This window comes from Carettochelys insculpta, chromosome 1, assembly GCF_033958435.1.
Source record: "Carettochelys insculpta isolate YL-2023 chromosome 1, ASM3395843v1, whole genome shotgun sequence".
Taxonomy (NCBI): domain Eukaryota; kingdom Metazoa; phylum Chordata; order Testudines; family Carettochelyidae; genus Carettochelys; species Carettochelys insculpta.
Genome location: NC_134137.1, coordinates 215,747,379 through 215,769,594, shown reverse-complemented (window position 1 = coordinate 215,769,594; position 22,216 = coordinate 215,747,379). Strand labels below are relative to the sequence as shown.

General features: G+C 41.5%; 1 protein-coding gene across 3 annotated transcripts in view; it reads left to right on the top strand.

The window, feature by feature from the left end:
- The first annotated feature begins 9,612 nt into the window (after positions 1 to 9,612).
- The window catches only part of ALCAM (activated leukocyte cell adhesion molecule), a 203,548-nt gene continuing 190,944 nt past the window's right edge, over positions 9,613 to 22,216 (top strand). For 2 of the 3 annotated variants that reach the window (XM_074999039.1, XM_074999028.1), the window contains exon 1: positions 9,617 to 13,348. In XM_074999039.1, the coding sequence (XP_074855140.1) occupies positions 13,276 to 13,348 (73 nt within the window). In that variant the 5' untranslated portion in view covers positions 9,617 to 13,275. Of the gene's footprint in view, positions 13,349 to 22,216 lie in introns of all 3 variants that reach the window. The other variant, XM_074999046.1, reaches the window with a different exon arrangement.

Here is a 22,216-nt window from a genome sequence, read left to right as displayed (position 1 = left end):
ACAAAAGATATCATACTTCCCCTATATAAAACTATGGTACGCCCACATCTTGAGTACTGCGTGCAGATGTGGTCTCCTCACCTCAAAAAAGATATATTGGCATTAGAAAAGGTTCAGAAAAGGGCGACTAAGATGATTAGGGGCTTGGAACGGGTCCCATATGGGGAGAGGCTAGAGAGACTGGGACTTTTCAGTTTGGAAAAGAGGCGATTGAGGGGCGATATGATAGAGGTATATAAAATCATGAATGGTGTGGAGAAAGTGAATATAGAAAAATTATTTACCTTTTCCCATAATACAAGAACTAGGGGACACCAAATGAAATTGATGGGTAGTAGGTTCAAAACTAATAAAAGGAAATTTTTCTTCACACAGCGCACAGTCAACCTGTGGAACTCCTTGCCTGAGGAGGCTGTGAAGGCCAGGACTCTATTAGGGTTTAAAAAAGAGCTTGATAAATTTTTGCAGGTTAGGTCCATAAATGGCTATTAGCCAGGGATAAAGTATGGTGCCCTAGCCATCAGAACAAGGGCAGGAGATGGATGGCAGGAGATAAATCACTTGATCATTGTCTTCTGTTCTCCTTCTCTGGGGCACCTGGCATTGGCCACCGTCGGCAGATGGGATGCTGGGCTGGATGGACCTTTGGTCTGACCCAGTATGGCTATTCTTATGTTCTTATGTTCTTATGTACAGGGTGGACTCAACAGCAAGCCGCTCCCTTAAAGGGCCCCTCCCAGACACACTTGCACTAAACAGCACAAGATCCACAGAGCCAACAACTAGTTGCAGACCCTGTGCATGCAGCATGGATCCCCAGCTGCAGCAGCAGCAGCCAGAAGCCCTGGGCTAAGGGCTGCTGCACACGGTGACCATAGAGCCCCGCAGGGGCTGGAGAGAGAGCATCTCTCAACCCCGCAGCTGATGGCCGCCATGGAGGACCCCGCTATTTCGATGTTGCGGGACACGGATCGTCTACACATTCCCTACTTCGACGTTGAACGTCGAAGTAGGGCGCTATTCCCATCCCCTCATGGGGTTAGCGACTTCAACGTCTCGCCGCCTAACGTCGAAGTTAACTTCGAAACAGCACCCAACACGTGTAGCCGTGACAGGCGCTATTTCGAAGTTGGCGCCGCTACTTCGAAGTAGCGTGCACTTGTAGAGCACGCATGAGCTGATGGGAATAAGGGGACTTCGAAGTAGGCGGGGTCCTTTCGAAAAGGAGCCCCATCTGGACGAGCCACGCGGTGGCAAACCGTGTCAATTTCGAAGTGCCACTGCCGCCCGCATGCTAATGAAGCGCTGAATATGCATTTCAGCGCTTCATTAGTAAACTTCGAAATGGCCTTTTGCATGGCCATTTCGAAGTTTGGGGCACGTGTAGACGTAGCCAGTCAGGGCAGACAGGTCTACAATAAATTTTGTACCACAGAAAAAGCGATGCTGGAACATGAGTCATTGGAGCCATTTACATAGTTCTGCATGAAGCTACATTAAAAAAAAAAAAGCAGCAGCATTGTTTTCCTGCTGCTCCTCCTCCCCCAGCCCCCCAAGTTAATGAATGAAACCTACTCATGTTACAAAAAAAAAAGAAAAAGTCTGAATCAAAAGATCTGCTATTGCCACCTGTGTAGCAGAGAAGAAACTGCTAAGCAGGGCAAATTTCAGGATCTGAGGCAACTCCAATCATAACTGCTAACCATTTTGATGTATGATATCAAATCTCTGCTGGTAGCACAGCATACTATTGGAAGTTTGGTACTATACCTTTTTCTTAATGCTCCTTATTAGCTTTGATGATACTTCCTAGGATATGTTTATGTTACTGAGCCTATGCCAACATAGCCTCCTATTGCAGTTGCAACCTAAACTGACAGGAGATTTTCTCCAGCTGGAGGACCTCCTTCTCACTGGGGCTATGTCTACAGGACAGCCTAAACTCGAAATGCAAATTGCACAGCTTATTTCAAGTGTAGTTTGAAATAGGATATTTCAGCACTTGGTGCGGTGCAAACAGCACTAAATGTTGAAAAATATGCTGTTTCGAGGTATCCCTTTCCCCTGCAAAGAGTATCCCAAAATAACTCTGCCATGTAGATGTAGCCTGGGTGACCAGGGCTGGATTTAAGAGTAAGCAACCAGGGTGATGACCTGGGGCTTTAGGCTTGGAGACTGTTTTTGTTGTTAGTGGCATAAGGGAAAATAAAATGTTTGAAGTTTTTCAGGTGTTTCATACAGGGATTCATTTTTCCACTAACCTCTTAAAGCGTCCCAGATCTTTGTAGACTCTCATGTAATCGCCCAGACGTCCTGAGACATAAATTTTCCTCAAACCACCTAGAATGTTGTCAGCCCCGTTCTTGCAGGAATATAAGGGGCAGGGTGTCGCTCCTCAATCAATAAGATATAAGAACAAGCTGAAGTGAACTAAGAGCTTAGCTGCAATATTATGAATATTCCTTTATTGTGTAATCGTCAAAGTGTATTCGTGTTTATGACTGGAAAAGTACAAATAGCAACTAATAATGGAAATATATAATAGGATGTCAGGGATATCTATTGAACCCCTATCAACACAATAATATAAAAGAAATACTCTTATTTCCTTTTCCCATACTTAAGCAATGTTTGATGATTTTCTAAAACTGCAGAACAGACACTTTTGCTCTCCTTAATACAGTTTTCCAACATAGAAAATAAAAAGTGCCCCTGAAGAAGCCTTCGGGCTTTCCATATAGGAAGTGAAAAGCTCAATTGCAGTCTAGTTTGCAGCAAGGGGAAAATTTGACTGGAAAATATCTGGTGGGAAACAGAGCAACGTAGACTGGGCTTTTGGCAACAGCAATCATCCCAACGCAGAGGAAATTGAGGAGCAAAGCGTGAATAATATAAGTCCTTTTACTGAGGAATTGGCAGATTTACCTCGATAAGGAATGGAAATGCAAGGAAAGTGATAGAAAATTGTCTAGTTTTCCTGGTAGCATAAGGAGAGTGGTGATAAATAAGAATGTGGCTCACATGAAAAGGATAATAATGACAAAGAAATACCAGGTTTACATGGAGAGGACAGAAATGATGAAGAAGAATCAGATTTACATGATGACAGAAACAGCAATGTGAAAAACCACACACCACAAATTGACACAGCAGGTCATGCCTTATGGCCAGTGAAGCTAAACTCTGTCAATACTAATCGTACAATTTTGAATGGGCTAGAGAAAATTGAGATGATGTTTCCAGTAAATGAGCAGAAGTGACACTTCTCAAAGTCACGCTGCAAAAGAGTGATCACAAACACTGAGAAAGTGAATCAGTGTTGGATAGTTTACTCAGAAGCAACTGACCAAGTGTTCTGTTTTTTTGCAAAATATTTTACAAAAATGCCAAAAATTGTTGCTTATGCTGTCCAGGTACAATTATTGACATAAGTTTGTTGATGCTCTGAAGCAACATGAAAAGTTACCTGGCCATTTTATAGTCTGCTTCCAATGGATGGAGGTTGAATCTAGGCTCAAGATGAATAAATGAACAGACAGAAAAACAACATGTTATTAATGTAGACACCCAGCTTTGGAGGAATGTGCTCAAACACCTGATCTAAGTTAACCTTTTTTTCTTGCAAAGAATAATTCAGCTTTCTTGGGCTCATTGAATAAGTTGTTCATTGAACATAACAGTAATTTCCTCGGTTTGGTAGAATTCCTTGGGAAATACAATGATGTCATGCATGAACAACTATGTTGAGTAGCTCCTAAAGAAGCTATGGACCATTACTGCAACAAAACAATTCAAAATGAATCGATTGACCTTATGACAAGAGAGGTGTTTGATAACATATTGATGCAGTTCAGCAAAGCGAAATACTTTGTGGTAATAATGGACTGCTCTCCCAACATTAATCACAGTGAAAAGATGTTACTTATAGGAAAATTGGTTAGTGAGCATGGCTGTGTCCAAGTAAAGGAACATTTGGCCTGTTTCCGGTCTGTGCATGACTCTCCTGGAAAAGACCTGACAGAATGGCTTATGAATGTTTTGAATGTAAATAAAATAAAGCTTTAGGACTTCTGTGGCTAAGGCTATGACAACAGTGCTAATATAAAGTGAAGAAACAGTGGCGCCTAGGCAAGAGTCTACTAAATCTAAGAGATTTCTTTCTGCCTTGCAGTTACCATTCCCTCAACCTGGTTATGTCCCATGCATTGTCTTCTTTAAATTTAGTACCTCTCTTTAGAGTATTACAAAGAATAGTTGTCTTGTTTCAGCATTAATTAGGTGGAATAGCCTCATGGAAAATATTACAAATCTAACTATTAAACAGGTAAATGACACTTGCTAGTATAGCTGCATTGGCAATGAAGTTCCAAGTGACTGAAGCTTATGATAGCCTGATGGAATGGGCCCAACTGAGTAAAGCCAAGCCCAGAATCCAATAGAAGTCACATAGCCTGGCAAACGAGATCATTGACTTCAAATTTCTGGTCTCATTTGTAGTTTGGTGTCATATATCACAAGTAAATGTTGTAAGCAAGACAGAACAAAATCAATGGATACTGCAACCACTACTACTTAGATGAGAAGTTGTCTTGATTTTGTAGTGACCTATCAAGACAGTGGATTGAAGATACCATTCCCACTGCCGAAGAAATGGAGGAAAACTTTGGAGGTCAACCAGTCTTCAAGGAAACTGTGCTCATTGGAGAAAGAAACATTTTGGTTATGGGGCAGAATTGAGGTGATGGGAAGTTTGCTGTAAAAATTCCAAGGGGCATTTTTCTGCTCATCTGTTATTTCTGCTTCAGTATCCATCAAAGAAAGGTTAGGAAAAACAAAGCACCACAAAAAAAATTTTTTTGTAAAATTATATTAGAAAGCTGTCTTCGAACAGCAAAACACTCTTGACCAATTTTACAGGCCTTTCTCAGATGCGGACACATGAGGAATGTTAAGATGTCAGTGATGTTCAACTGGAAAACAGCAGTCACATTTTGCCACACAGAAAGCATGCTCTACTCCAAGTTCTCAAATAAATTCATGATGCAGAGCTGAAGGACATTTATTCCTAATGTATGGATTGCTTTAAAGATTCCGCTCATGTTGTCGGTAACTATTATGAGTGGTGATCACAGCTTTTCAAAACTCCAGCTCATTACCACTGTTCTTCCATTGATGATGGCAGATGAAAGATGGCTTGCTATTTTATTACTTGAAATTGCCATTGGCCAGTCTTTGGACCTCTCTGACCCTGTTTCACTTAACAAGAGCAAAGGTGAGAAAAGTGACCTTTTGAACTAAAGGATTATGGTTAACATTCGAAGACTGTCATCTACTTGTAACACTATTTAGTACTGGTCTAGCCAATGCACCCAGCTTCCACCCAGTTCTACATGTGTCCAGCTTTGATCCAGGGCACACCACATGTTCCATTGTATACAACCAAGCACTAAGGTACAACCGCACTTGTGCCAATCTCTCAGACGGAGACAAAGGTCCACAAGACCTTTACCAAGCTTTCCTGAAACTACAATACCCACCTAAGGAAATGAAGAAACAGATTGACAGAGCTAGACGTACCCAGAAGCCATCTGCTACAAGACAAGCCCAGCAAGGAAAATAACAGAATACCACTGGCTATCACACACAGCCCATCTGCTAAAACCTCTCCAGCGCATCATCAGTGATCTACAACCCATCCTGGATAACAATCACTCACTCTCACAGACCTTGGGAGGCAGGTCTGTCCTTGCCTACAGACAGCCTGCCAACTTTAAACAAATTCTCACCAGCAACTATGGACAGTAACTCTAAACGTGGAACCAGACCCTGCAACAAACCTCAGTGCCAACTCTGCTCACATATGTACACCAGCAACACCATCACAGTACCTAACCAAGTCAACCACACCATCAGAGGCTCATTCACCTGCACATCCACTAATATAATATATGCCATCATGTGCCAGCAATGCCCCTCTGCAATATACATTGGCCAGACTGGACAGTCTCTATGCAAAAGAATAAATGGACCCAAATCATATCAGGAATGGTAACATACAAAAACCTGCAAGAGAACACTTCAATCTCCCTGGACACTCAGTAATAGATTTAAAAGTAGCCATCCTGTAATAAAAAAAAAAACTTCAAAAACAGACTCCAAAGAGAAACTGCAGAGCTGCAATTCATTTGCAAATCTGACACCATCAGCCAAGGATTGAACAGAGACTGGGAGTGGCTGGACAATTACAAAAGCAGTGTCTTCTCTCTTGATGTTCACCCCTTCATATTAGCTACTGATAATGGGCCACATCCTCTGTGACTGAATTGACTTCTCAACTCTGGCTCTCCCTTTTACTGGGACTCCCTCTTTTTCATAAGCCCATCTATTTAAACCCTCCTCTGGAACCCCCCCAACTCAGGCATCTGATGAAGCGGGTCTTTTCCCACAAAAGCTTATGCTCCACGGCTTACTCTCTGTTAGTATCCAAAATATCTGTTAGTCTATAAGGTGCCACAGGACTTCTTGTTTTTGAAGATACAGACTAACTCGGCTACCCCTCTGATACTAGCCAATATTGGCACACAATTCGCTTTCTTAATATTAATATGTTTCAGTTATTCTTCAAATTTTAAAAAACGACACTAAGCTTAGAGGAAATCATTTTTATTTGCTGAGAGCTGGCATGAATAGATACAGATGTACACAGCCTAGCATGCTAGTTTATCAACAGGGCTAAATTATGCATTCAAATCATGGATAAAAGTGATTAAATGAGACACAAATGTATTAAAAATAAGGCATTTAAAAGTTTAAGAAATGGAACAGACGGGTGCACCAAAGACTCTCCTTCCCTACACACCATTTGGTCTCATGCTCCCCCTACTGATGACATAGCTGTCAGCATAAATGCATTTACACTGGAGAAAGTTGCAGCAAAGCCACGTCTGACCCATGTAGATATGTCAGTTGAAGTTCTACGTGTAGATAAGTGTCATTCCAGTAGTTTCAACTGTGCTGCATCAGAAGTGGGATTTTCTTTCTGTCACTGACAGGCAACCCTTTGCGTCAAAGTTGCTGAACGCTGCACCATGGCACAGCCCAGATACCAGTGATATTCAAGTTTAGACACATTATCAAACAGCAAATTACGTGATTAGCAGAAGATGAAGTCAGGAACTCTGGATTCTCATCTTAGATAAAAGTCTACTGGAAGAAAGCAAGACTTCTCCCGAACTTGAAAACGATCCACTTTTACATGCAGAGAATTTCTTATAGGTAAGGTTTTTGTTCAACTGAAAGCAAGCATGCGAACAAAAACATTCTTCAGCTCGCCTTTTATATTTTAGGCTTTCCCATCTCCTACCTACTCCTTTAGTCAAGTAGCCTTTTCTCAGCTAGCTCTGTCCCTCTTTGAAATGCCTTTGAAACCCTTGCAGCTCAGGTGAAGAAGCCATGCCCCCTTAGCTGATCCAGCTCAGAGCACCCAGCTCTGCACAGGGCCACTGGACCTATTTTAATTACAGAGGCCACCCACACTTACTGTATAAGTATTCTGATTAGTGTTGATGAAGGAGATTTTGAAAATCACAGTGATCATCACTTAGGCTATGTGTATCACATGGTTACATTTCAAGAGTGCAAGCTTAACATCATGTACCTCAGCAGCAGAAAAATCAGCGATAGAAGTCAAACTTTAGACCAAAACCTGAAATAGCCTATCAAACAGTTCTTAAAAATAATTTTTAAATAGAGTGACTTAAAAAGGAAACAGCTATTCGAAAATATGTCCAAATGGGTAATACATTAGTTATGAATCACCCATATCAATGCAGGAAAAGGTCAGAATGTTTGAGGGGGGAGATTATTTAGATGTAGAATCATAACGGTTTACAGATTTTAACATTACTCAGTCCAGTATCTTATCCTTTGTAATTCAACAATCTTTGATCGGGGAAAACAACATAATGCCAATCCCTTCTTTCATATCTGCCCTCTTACACCACATAGGCTTTTATATGAAAACAATAGCAGGCCCTTTCTTTGTATAGCTCCCTACATAATGGAAGAAGTTATTTAGACCTACCGATGCTGGAAACTCTGCTTATGTTTTACCATTTTGGCAGTTGTTCTAAAGAAATTCAGGGAAATTACATTTGCGGTTTGACAAATGATTGACAGATGGTTAACAAGAGAGGCAAATGGGCAGCAGAGAGAGCCTAAATGAAGAGTTTGCTACACTGGACTCCACTGCATTATGTTCTATTATAGTAAATACCTGTATTCTTGTGTCTTCCTTTTTGAGGCAGCAAATCCTTTTTAGTCAATGTTCATCATCTATCCTTGGATATCTTCCTCTGTCCCTCTCATGTTTTGTGTAAACTTACTCTCAGCTGGAGGCATTCTGCATATTTTAAATACAGTGCAAATGTCAAGTCATTTTCACGAGATAGTTGTAAAGCTCAGGGTTCTTCATTGAACTTGCATCAAAAACAGATGTGTTGGACATGAGTGACAAGACAAGACATTTGTTTTAGGAACTCAGATACCACAGTGATGAACTTAGTATAAATACTGTCATCTTTCCACTGAGGCTTTTTAGTAGGTCACTTTCTGCTTTGGAGGGGAAATTGGTAACAGAGATGCAGGGTATATTCTAGTGGAATTTATTTATTTGCCAGATGTAAGTGTCCCATTTATTTTGAATAGGAGTAGCCAAAATTGCAAGGACTTGCAGAAACCCCGAGCTAAGACACCCGTGAATCAGTCCTGTTGCCAAGAAACAGCTCCATTCTCTCTCACATTTGGCCAAGTTTCAGTTGTTAGAAGGTTGTCTGTTCATCTCTCTTCTGCTTGTGTCCAGTATTTTTCACCTGACTTATGTTTTAACCCAGTCATTCTCCCTTGGTCACACACAACCTGTATTCCTATATCTAATAGAATAATTCAGGCAGACCTGAGCATTAACTCCCTCTTTGTGCAGCTACTATACAATGTAAACTAAAACAAGCTCAGATGAATCTAACTATATACTCAGTGTTCAGTGCAGCTGGCTCCCTTCTGTCTGGGTCTGATCCAATACCCATTGAAGTGAATGGAAAAGCTTCCATTGATTATACTATGCTTTGGGTCAGGCGCCTAAGACCAAATTTTTAAAGGAATATGTGCATCTAAGAATCAGGTAGGTCCTCAGTGTGATTTTCAAGACAGTTTTAGGTGCCTTACTCCCAATATCTTTTAAAATCTGCCCCCGGTCCCTATCCAGACAAAAGAAAGTGCTTAACTCATTCAATGCCCTCAATGGTCTTGTAAGTGCAGCTGCAGTAGTTAGCCATCATGGATCTGTTTTTGTTTAACCCTTGCTATGGAGAATTTCATACGGAACACTTACGATACTATTTTGTGAACTCATTGAATTATCATCTTTGCCATAACAATAGGGAGATACAGTAGCTGTGGTAGATATACAAAAAGTCATCTAGAAACAATTAAATCATTTGCTTGTAAAAGTAAAACCCAATGATTACTCAATGCATAGGATAAAATAAACAGTGCTGAACATTATATTAAATATTTGTCCTTTAATCTACTTACAGTGTTAGCACACCACTGAACCATAATAAATGCATAGTTTCATTGACATTACATTTGTTATAGTATCCTGAATTTTATTCACACTGAAAACGATATAGACAATGGACTGTTAGAATGTAATGAGTCTGTAGTGTTGTATGGTCCTCTCTGCCATAGTATTCTCTACTTCTAGAATTGTTTTTTGCCAAAATATCAGTGTTTTGCTGTAAAATGAAAATATTTCAGTTCAACAAACTCTTTCATCATTAATGGATTACGTCATTAATCCATTTTGTCACATAACAGCAAAAAGGCATGATTGAATCAGATTATCTATCAAAAAGTTCTCAATTTGTTGTATATAGAAGTTCATTTCTCACAGCAGAAAACTCTTGTATTACAGGATGAACCTCTTAAATCTAGTACTCTCTTCTCCAGCAACATCCATGCTCTGGCAGGATCACAGATGTTGCAGGACCAGAGTATCCCAGGCCTTAGGTTGGACCTGCATCTGCAGGATAGGGGTTAGGGCCCAAACAGTGGCTGGCAGCCTGGTCCAGGGGCCAGAGCCAGAAACCCCACCACAACATGCAGCTGGGCTGGAACCCCTGCCTGCCAGAGCCCCTGGGCAGTCCTGGAAAGCCTGGAGTCCCCAGGGATCAGGAAATTGGGGCTGCCTGAGGTAGAAGCCCTGGAAAACCCCTGATACAGCAAATTATATCATTTGGGACCTGTCAGGTCCCAATCATGCAGGAGCAGGGAGGTGCAACTTGTAGTGAGCAGTCTGGTTTTATACAGATTTATTTGAGGACTTTAAAAACATGCAGGTGGGCTGTTTTCTACTGGATCAAGAACTCAATTCTGCTTCCATTAATTTCAATGGGAATAGGAGTATGCTCCAGGTACATAACTTATTTTTTCACAGTTCTGTTATTGGCCACCCCTGTTTTCAGTATAGGGAATTCATTATCAACTGCAAAATCAAGGATATGTGGAATGTAATAGCAAATAAGGATATTCTAAGCATATTTTGACCACACTTAATCACATTTAAGTTTCATTAAAAGTACAAAAACATTTGGGTAATTCCAGTTTGAGTAATTTTCTATTTACTCAAACCCTGTGACAACTTTTTTTCAGATGAAAGCTAAAAACACACATTGACCTTTGAAAAGAAATGACCAGATAGTGAGGCAAATGATCCTAAATAAACTATGCCTCTGTATTAAATTATGGGACCTGAATGTAATCACTCATGGATATGATTTCATATACTGAGTATTTTTGACAGATGTTGCACAGATTTTAGAGTGAAATAGCTAAAGAAACCCTCAAGGACACTATATAAAGTTCTTCAACCCGTGTTTTGGGGGTTTGACTGAAATCTTTTCACAATCTAGGTGTTTCCTCATTGTGTAGTTTGGAATGATTAGTTGCAGGAAATTATCTTCCAGCCTCCAAAAATGCCCACCATTCATTAATTTGAGGTAATTTAAGTATATAATTGTTCATATTTTAACAGGAAGCTGTTTAGAAAATAAGGTCCTGATCCAGGAAATCACTTGCACAAATTGATTTCAGTGAGGCTACTCATGTGCTTAAAACTAGGCATAGGCTTACGTGAATTCCTGAGTGGAGTCTATAAGCCTCCATTTCTGGGTAGATTATTGTTTCAGGCCAATTCTAGGATTTGATCTTGCAACTCTTTCTCTCACAAACAGTTCCACCAGCTTCAATGAAATTACTCATATGAATGAAGGATCAGATCCTTAATGCTGTAATGGAACCGGAGATAGCAACAAAAACCACGCAGTCCTAGAATTATTGGAAGGAAGAAGATTTTAACAGGAATATATGTCATAGTGATACCGACTGTCATTTTACTGCGAGTTTCTACAGTCTGGCACAAGGAATAGCTAGCTGATTGGAGCCTAAGTTGTACCGTAATATACTTATCACCAAGTATTTTGCAACGAGGGAAAAAAAATGGCCCTTTTGAATCTTTTATTTTTCTTAATGATGGGGTCCAATCCTGCTATTAACATCAGTGGATAATAGCCATTGGCTTCAACAAGAGCCGGATAGGATCCACTGTCTTGAAACCTGTGTACTTCTGCAATGGTTTAGCGATGAATTCAGGTGGATTGCTGGGGAATGTGTTTGGAAAAAAGATCACAGGAATTTGATTAGACACAAGCAGCAAAAATCAAATATATTTTAAGCTGATTATACCATAGAAAAGGGGTATAATGATGGTTTGATCTGAAGATAATACAACAGATACAGAATTCTGAAGACCAGAAATTCTAATTTTATTTCATTGGAAAAGAAAAGGATGAAAAAAACCCAGACATCAATTTTATCCTACTTGAAATTCAAGAAGTCTCTGTATGTGATAACTATGTTTTAAATATTTTTACTTTGTCACTGTGAAAATTGTTCTGTGTATACTGAATGCACTTATAGAATAAATTGGATGAGTCTGTGTATATTGATTGTAGGAGTTTTTATAGAGTTCAATTTTTGCTGTTCACTTCCTCATAGTGAAAAGAGATATATGACCATCGTTGGCTTATATTTCACTACTAGGAAGTCCCACTGGCATAAGCACATGATGTGAACTATGCATACTTTTATTTTGAAGCAATCAGAGAGGACTTGTTTTGGACTATGATGTAGTCTGCAGTATGATCATGTTTATTCTGAATCACCATGAAGACTTTTAATAATGATTTCAGACCTCTTATATGTCCCATCATGACAAGACCACTGCTTGCTCAGTTTAGTGAAAAGGACATGGCAGAAATTATTCATTTTGCATTACAATGTATAACCGGACATGATTTGTTTAACCTTTAGGTTCAGGTCCATTTTTATTTTGTATACTTTTTTTTTGCATTGCTTTAATTTGGGTTGGAGAAGAGGGTTGACATTTACCTATTGTGATTTGAAAGCAGGTGGTTGACAGTACATGCAATTGATCATCTGGTGACTGCTTAATTTAAAAAAAAAGTTTACTTTTTTTTTCACTAATCAACTAACACAAAAAGCTAAAAGTAACAATTGCCATTTGCAAGACGCCAGCAGGAGTAGATCTGCCACTACTTTGGGGCACTAAGGAGGTTTCAGGTACTTGCCATTTTACAAGCAAACAGGAGTGTAATTCGGTTCAGGGCCTACGCTTTGGTAGTCCCCGTTCAGACAGGAATTCAGGGGAAGGTTTCCACTTGAAAGCCAGTGCTCGGTTCCAGGGCCTGTTTGGAACAGATGTGCTCTCAGATGCTCAGCTCTCTTCCTCCTGCTCCTGCCCCAGGTTCCAGGGATTCATCCCGCTCCCTTCCCGGTCCCTCGGAGCTCGGGCCGCTCCAGGTCTCAGGCTCTAGAGCCGCAGCCGGGCGCGCGCACCGCTCCCGCGCTCCCAGCTCCTCGGACTGACACGCGCGGCCGCCGCCGCCTTCTCCGAGCCCCGGCCGCAGGGGGGCGGGTCTTTCCTCGTCTGGCCCCGCCCACTGCCGGCGCTTTCAATCCTGGAGCGCCGCTCGGCTGCCAGAGGGAAGCAGCCACCTGCTCCTGCGCTGCGTTGCTGCTGGAGCTGCCGCCGTCCCTCGCTTGCCTGGAAAGTTACCGAGCCGCCCGCGGGGGAAGCCAGGAGGCGAGAGGGGAGCCCGCCGCCCCGGGAGGAGCAGAGCCCCGCGGCCAGGCGGGATGATGGAAAGCCCGGCTGCCACCGCTCGCCGCCCGCTGCTGCTGCTACTCGCCGCCCTCTGCCTGCGGCCAGGTGAGCGCGGCGCGCAGGGGTCGGCCCGGCTACTGTCACCGGCCCCCGGGACTTGCCGGGACGCGGGGAGGGGTGAGGCGCCGCCACCGCCTCCGCCTCCAGCCAACCGTCCCCTACGTCTGCTGGGTCCCTCTGCCTCTTCCTTTCCGCCCGGCGCCGGGCAGGGCGAGGGGATGGGGGGGGGAGCATCGCTGCGTGGCGCTCTCCTGTTTTGGCGGGGGGCGGAGGCTTGCTGCTGTCCTGCTGGTAATGGGGCGGGGGGGGTGGAATCTGCTTTTGCAAAGGGCGGGCTGGGTCCCCCCTCCGCTGCCGCTTGTCACGTCGGGTCTCGGGCTGCCAGCGCGCGCGGGGGATCAGGGCAGAGATCGCCCTCTCCCCCGTGCCTGGCTTCCCGGCCGGGGGCGCGGGGACTGGCTGGGTTATGCAGCCGGATCCTTCGGCGTGAGCCACTCACCTCCGGCCCAGCGCTGCGCGGGTGGGGCCAGGCGGCCAGCAGGGGAGGTAGGGGGCGGTCTTCCGGCTCGCTCCCGAAGTTGCTCTGGTGGCTGCGGCGCGGCGAGCGCCCAGCCCCCTGCGAGCCAGGCTTAGCAGTCCGCTGTGCCCCCCTTGCGGCGGGGGGGGGTGTCAGTCTCTTCCGGCCTTTGCGTCCTCCTGAAAGTGAGCGGCGGGCTGACTCAAAAGCCGCTTTGAGTTTGCAGCGAGCGGTAGTTACGCTTTGAGTTTGCAGCGCACGTCCGGCGGGGCGACAGCCTTAAACTTTGCAATCGCGGCGCCGCGTCCTTGGGCCGTCTCGGTTCCCCTTTTTAAAACTGAATTGCGGCGCTCCCCCTCGGCTTTCCCCAGCGCCGGAGGGAGACGGCCCAGGGAGTGGCTCAGCCTTTGAAAGCCGCCTGCCCTCCCCCCCCCGCCGCGGGAGTGTGAGAGAGGAAGGGAGACACTGTAGTTTCGATGGGGACGAAATGCCTGGCTTGGGCGGTGTGTTAGGAACAGAATACGTAACCCCAACCTAGTGCCAGTCATTCTAACCTCATCCAAGTGTGCCCCCAGACCGCTGTTGCTTTTGGATGGCTTCTCTTGCCATGTTGAAGTACCTAAGGAAACACGGGGTGCGTTTATATATGGGGTACACTGCGGGCTGCTCTCGCTCTCTCTCTTTCAAGTCGTGATCGCAACCCCCCGGGAGTAGTCCCATGGCAGGGTCCTGCTCTTAACTTCCATCGCAGCTCAAGACTTTGATCCCACCCGGCTGTGCGGCTAAGATCGAGGGATCGCCACGCTAGAATCAGCCCAAAGTTCGGGGAATTTCTCCTGGGTAGTTTTTACAGGTGTTTGGTTAGGCTAAGATGATAGATCGGTTTCATGTGTGTAAATTCTCCCTTCCCCCCATCTGTGTGAGTCATTAGGGAAGTAAGAACACGTGGGAAATACTAACAGTCTCTCTAAATGTCTTGGTAGTGAGATTTTTTTTTCCTCTTGGTCAATATTAAACGTGAAAGCTAAAGTCCACGGAAAGGCTGCAAAGTGTGTGCTCTGTATTCAAGGTAGAGAGCGTCTCATTGTTCTTGTCGAAAGAGCGTCAGCCTGTGGTGACATTTTGTATTGCTTTAAGAAACAGCCTTGCCTTTTGTGTGCTTGCATTTTATAAGTCGAGAGGTTAGGAAAGCGTTGCCTTGGAGTCAGTGTGTTTTCGGCACTAGTCTTCTACAATTTGGTTTGCTCTGTAGTTACCTGTTTACACCTATACAGGAGAAGGAAGACAAAAATAATACACTTCAGTAGAATACTATTTCTCTTGCATAACTGCTGTGTTTGCTGTGAACTTCCTAAGGTGAAACAAGCAGCTAAACAGGTAGCAATGTATAATTATCTTAGTTGAAGTTGTGGGTAGCAAGCTATCCTTAGAAAACAAAACTTGAACTATATTGCAGTTTCCCACTTTAGCAAATCATTAATTTGACAGTATTTACTGATTGTCAGTCTTTTAAAATAGCAATGGTATAAAGCTTACCAGGAAACCAATTACTTTGTGACAGAGAGAGACTCTCCAGGCACAATTGAGAGTGATGCTCACCCTTTCTCTTGTGCTTTATTGGAGAGGAGGCTTTTAAAACACTCTGAAAGGAACACAGACAGGTGCTGCATATCATGCTGGGAAAACTTTTAATTCTGAATTGTCTTTTTTTTAATTAAATCTATTATGCAACCAGCAAGAACTTTTACAAAATATCTTCTTGTTCCCTCTTCTGTTCACTTAATGTGCAAATACCTTAGCTGCAGAGTTATACTAATACTGCTAATGCTGGAGAGAATGTGATCCAAATGTTATCTCAACAAGTTGAGTCTGTTCTGGTCTGCCTATGGTCTGAAGAAGTGGGTCTGTCCCAGAAAAGCACACGTAATAAACTATTTTGCTAGTCTTTAAAGTGCTACTTGACTGCTTTTTGTTTTGATAGTGTATAGACTAGCACGGCTTCCTCTCTGTTAGTTTTCAAGTTAGAGTTGTTATCCACTCCTCTAGTTTATGATGCTCTTCTGCCTTCCCCTCCCTCCAAAGGGCAATTTAACTCAATTTGAAATGAAAACAGACGCATGTGGATTTGTTGTGGAGAGTAGATGGCATCAAAATTGGTAGGGAGAAGCTTAGCTCACCTTCTTTCAGAATGAAAATAGAGAGGGGAACTATTAAATCACTTTAATTTCTAGTTTATTTTTAAAAAAAACAACTTGGAACACTTTTTTTTTTAAAAACACTTGTAGCTGTAAAATGGATTTGCTGTTGTTTCTAGCATTTTGACTTCTGTTTATCTTCAGCCACTTTGTACTGTTTTACTATTCTCAACAATAAATTATTCTGCAGTCTAGTTGCTGTGTACTACACTATCAAAGTAATCTGACTTTTGGAAGCTCCCAATTCACGTTGACACAGCACTACTGTACATACACAGATGTGTGAGGTGGAAAATGTGTTTATAAGCCTTCCACGAATATTTAAACTTAATAGTGATCCTTAACAGTATTTAACTTTGTGCAGTTTATTCCATAAAGAATGATGGGGCACACTGCTTTCTCCTTACCAATCACTTGTTGTTTCTGCTTGATCCTGTTTACCTAATGTATGATAAAGTTTTCGAATATGAAATTGCATTTTTGTGTGGTAACTTAAATTAAAATATTGATTGTGTAAAAAAAAAAAAAAAAAAAAAGGTCCTATCATAATTTTGAGCTCACTTCAGTCTGTGTAGTCCCCTTTTGTTTCCCTGGCAGATGATAATGTGGTTCCTTGGTGAAAGTGGATTCTGTAGAAATCATGGTCCGATAACAAATTGTTTGGTAATATACTCTGAGTTCCTGCTCATGTGATCTATCCCGAAATTCATTTATGATCTAGTTCTGCTGCAGTGTCTCTTCCCTTTCTCTTACCAATATGGACTTGAGACTTTGACTGGAGTCACAAACATCCATTAACATAGATTCAGTTTTATGTATTGTTTTGTTTTTTATTTTATTTTGTTTGAGGGGTTGTGTGGCTGAAAATAAGCATATCTAAACTGGTGCATTAAATATTAACTGTCACTCGTTAAGCTTGAGAACTGCTTGTGTGCTTTAAAAACTATTTTTATGCTTGGGTTGATAAAAAGAGCCAGAGACAGCTACAAACTCTCTTGAAGCTCACCTCTTTCTAAAAGAGTTGTCAGTATCTTTGGGGATTCTCCTTCTGAGGGTTTTTGTTTGACAAAACTGGAGATACTAGAAATCACTGATGAAATCTGAACTTCATGATTGAGGGGGGGAAAAAACCAAGTACCTTTTCAGGAGTATACAGCATTAAAAATCCATCCTTTTGCTTTCGTTCTATTGGAGAAAAGCATCGTATCCGTACATCAATATTTGTTATTAATATCTTAGCTATTTCCATCATTTCCTCTCTCCAAAAAAATCCCCTGGAGAATAGCTGCTTTTATTTTCTCACACCTTGCATTCCCATTACCTGAAAATCTTCCCTTATATTTAAACTTGGTCCACAAAAATACCAAGATAACATAAGCTGTCTTTATAGTTTGCATTGAAATACTGACTTAATTATCTTATCCTACAATTTTGGGAGAAATCCCTGAACATTTCAACATTTTATAAATTAAAGGAAAAATACTGAAATATTTAGCGTGTACATAGGCTAGAGTGCTTTAAGAGCTATTTAGCCTTTCCATTTTATCATGAAGATAAAACACATGTAAAAACAGCATATTTATTTTGGGGTGAACTGTTCTTGCAGGTCAGTTGTATTAGACTCAGCAAGAAGTAACTGTGTTGCCAGACTTGGACAGAACAGAACTGACGTACCCCACATGGTTAAAACAGAGACAACCCGGGGCGGCGGGGGGGAGATTCTTAACTAGCATGCAGTCCAGACACACAGTTAAATGACACCTAAGTCCCACCGATATTAACAAAGTGAACTGTGTTAGTTGTGAAAGAAGCCGAAATGTTGTAATGGGATTCCTTAATATATAGTGCTTTTTGCAAATGTATAATCTTGTATCTCTTTCAGTTTTACAATCGTATTACCATTTTTTCTAAGGCTAGCTCCTGTCTTGAGTAGGATTTGAAAGGTATCAGTGCTCTTTCCACAAAGGAGAAACATAACGTTCTGAAATTGTGTTCAGCCCTGCTCAAGAATCTTCATCAGCAGGGTTAATACAGGGTGTATTTATTGTGGCGATGGAACTATTTTTAACAAGTTGTAGAGGTTATAGATAAATCATGGGCCCAATCCTGGAAGAAAACTGAGCATCACTAGTGAGTTGCCAAGTGTCCTCACCTTGCTGACTTGGCTGGGCGGCGAGGCCGGGGGGGAGTTGTGGGTAACCATAATCAAGTGAGAGCTCTTTTAGACATTCTAAGTACTATGGATTGTGATTAGAACTACTAAAGCAGGTGTCAGCAATGTCGGCAACTTTTCCGAGTTGGAATGCCAGAATTTGACCTTTTGACCTCTATATACAGTCCGAGTGCTGGTGATCCTTTTTAAAGTCAGAATAGTCCTACTTACGACAGCTTCACTAATAAATAAATGAAGATGCGGAGCGTAACCATTTAGGTGGTAGTTGGTAGCAGTAGCTGGTCTCTTGTTAATCCACAGGCATCATGGCTTTGAGCAAACTCCCACCTGCATGGGGAAGAAGGGGTGGAGCTGAACTCCCATCTCCCAGTGCTGATGAAAGTCGGCTCATGTGCCACCTTGGCAAACATGCTGGGGGTTGTTGATCTTTGTACTAGAGATCTGACTAAAGCCTTCTCCTCTCCTCCCCAGAGCTGAGCATCTGTACATTCTATTGACTTCTCTTATTGTGAGTTATTGGGCACTTTGCACTCTTTGAGATCAGGCTTTAGCTTTTTTAAATATTCGGACTTTTCATACTGCTTAAAATGTGTTTTAATGGTAAGATCTTTCTGAAATTTATAGAATGAACCTGTAAGTGCTTTTGGTGCTGCTCTGAGACAAGGGATAATGGTAAGCAGGCTGTCCTGAAAATATTAATCTTATTAACACCCATACCAAATAACAGATGATAGCCAGCCTTGGTGAAACCAAGATTTACTAACTCCCCACTTAGGCCTACCTTGCTTGTATGTTAATCTAATACGTGGATGTGTTTGGTTCTTTGAGGAATGCCTGCCAGATTTGAATACTTACATGTCTTCAGAACAGCACCTCAGTATCTTTATTAAAACACACCCCACATCTGTTCAGCTGGTATTTCCTTTGCAGATAAGGAACTGATAAGTCAGTGAAGAGACTGGTAGAACTGCTGGGTATGATTTGGAGGTTATCATACTTTAGAAGAGTTTTGTAATGTTTGGTTTAAAAGTATTCAAAATGTCTTCAATAGATTTAGCTAAAGGAATAGTAATCTCTTCCTATGAGAACAAATATAAATTTTTGGCTAGTTCATTTCACTAAACAGTCAGTTGTATCTAAGGATTGCTGAAATAATCCATATATCCCAGTCAACTGCTCTCTGTTTGCTCATCCTGGATACAGTAAATACTTTTGCACAAGAAAAACCTTCACTAACTGCATTTTATAAACATGATCTGTATTGTTCTAAATTCAATTTATAGATTTTGCTAGCTAAACAAGTGTGTGTTTGGAAATTCCCATTAAAATAATGTAAACATGAACTTCTAGGTCCCAGTGACTTGAAAAATTTCCTAAATAATCACAGGAATTTTAGAGTGCATCAGGCCTTTGAATTGCCTGCTGCTTCCATTATCCTCAACAGGAGCTGTTGGTGCTTAGACCTCTAATAATCAGGCCCTGAAAGTATTAGTTAGAAAGTTTAATAAAGCATTGTTTACAGAAAATTTCTGAGAACATCATGATTTTTAAACATGAGATCTTTTTTTGCCGATTAGTTCAATAGAGGGAGCTCCACTACCCTGTTGTTAAAAGCAGCATTATTTGTGTATTTGTACTTCTGCATCAGATCTTTGGTTTCCAGGTAACAATTACACGGTCTCCACATCTTTTTTAGATTAAAAGTTTTGCAGAAACATTTCAGGCTGCTTTGGGTGGCTAGCTGTTTTGGTAGGCATCAACAGTGTGCCTCGTACTCTACAAGACACAGGGGAAGCAGATAATCTCCATGTTTACCAGTTTAGTCTAAACTGAGAGACAATCCCAGTGTTCTGAGACTCAGCAAATGGATCTGTCTTAGACTACAGCTACACTAGAGAGTTTTGTCAACAAAACTTGTGGAGTGTCCACACTAAAAGTGCATTCTGTCAACAGAACTCAGCACTTTTGCTGACAGCCTTCTGCCTCTCCCTCATGAGGTAGAACACCTTTCTTTACAGAATCTGTCAACAAAAAAAGTGTGCGGATGCTCTGAAGGGGCTTTGGACAGATGGGGCTTGTGAATCACCAGGCAGCCCTGTCTGCTGTGCTTCCCGTTGGCCATTCTGTTGAGAGTGTGCCTGGGCAGTCCAGCTGCTCTCTGTTGACAGAGCGATCCACTTTCATGTGTGGCCATGATGTTGAGAGAAGTTGTCGGAAGAGATCTTCCAACAGTAACTTCTGTTGATGAAACTTCTAGTGTAGGCATAGCCCAAGTGAACAATTTAATAAAAATTTATTTAAATTCTGGGTATCATATTAAAAATGAGTGATTTTTTTCAATGGTCCTTCATAATTAGCTTTAAGATAGTCTGGTGACAGACACTATAAAATGCTCTATAAGCATAAGTTCTTTCTAGTTCCTATATCTGGATTTGCAGCACAGTTACCTGTTTTTGTATTTAATACGACTCTTCTAGAAGATGTATTGGGTTTCAACTTAAACAGCAAGATCTCACTAATATTGCCACAACTTGGCTCTTCTTTGTTCTTCAGGCACCTTTTAAATAGCATGTCCATTTTAATTTCCCTTTGTAATTTTAAAAGAATGGCAAAATGGTTATTTAAAGTTAAAACATTATTTGAGAAAACAATCACAAGCTTATTTCTAACCTCTCTTGCTCCCAACCAAAAAACTCCGATGAACTCTTTGTTTCTCTGTTCTGTGTTGCAAGAAAAGCATGTTATCAGTAAATTCTGGTGAAATGTCTTTCCAGGTGATCAATAATTTGGTGGATTTTTTTTAAAAGAAATTTTCAGTTGAACAAAAATGAGTTACTTCAGGTGTTAACTTCCTGTCACCTGTAGATAATTGGAGTTAATTACTTTTTCACTTATTTAACCATATTCTATTAAATTATTTTTCAGTGCTTTGAGTGCTTTTTTTTGTAAGGATTAGATGGCATTTGTTTAATTGATGATTTTTTCTTTTTTTTTTGTATGCATAAATAAGGATGGACAAGTGTCAAACACCACTGCTTCTAAGACCTTAGAATTATAAAACTGGAAATATGTGGGTATGGAGCCCCAAAATTCCATCTATTTCACAGGCTCCAAGTAATCTGTTATTTTCAAGAACAGTGTTAGAATTCATCCTGCAGGGCAGGTGGAATTGTAAGGCTCGAGGACTGCATGAGGCTTGAGATTTTGAGTTATGAAACAGGGGGCTTGGTGGTACAGTTCAGCCTAGTAAAAACTAAAAGTTAGGTAGCAATTCATATTGGAAAAAACATTTTGAATTTTTGTTTAGAGCAGTTGTTTCATTCTGATATCGGGGAGTCCAAGTCAAAATCAAAATGTTGGACAGTTGACTATATACACTCTGGGTGGGCACTCACCATCCAACCCCAATCTCCGCATTTGGTTTTGGTTGATTGTGCAGGCGGGATTGTCCTTCTGTTTAACACTTTTTTTTTTTAACATGATTCCAAATGAACAAAATGCTTTGCAGCGTCAGCTTTTTGTGGACCTCTACGGTTGCCAGAAACAGCACTTTCCTTCTGCTGTCTGGGCTCTTATTTTATTCCATTTGAAGATCTTCCTCCCCACCCCCCATTGGTAAATTCTAGTTGATTTTGAAACTAGGGATAACAGCCTTTACCGATGGGCTACATTTTGTTTGCCATTTTGTAACTGAAGAAACCACACTGAATATTGAGGCTGGCTTTTTTTCTTTAAAACAGTTTGAGGTGGGTCTCAAATGAGTAACTTAGTTTGAATCCTTGGATTTCTCAGTCTTGATACTGAACACCAGATTTTAAATTGAGTAACTGATGTATGAATGGGGGGCGGGAAAAGAGATGATAAAATGGTTAGCTTATCTACTAATAAAGTTCAAGTGAATATGAATCCAGTATAAGATGACTTGCATTCTCCATTCCTAAACTGGAGACGTCATACAGTCCTTGCTAACGTTATCCCACTTTGGTGATGAAGACAAAGGAACAGGCAGGCTGGAAGAGGAGAATGAA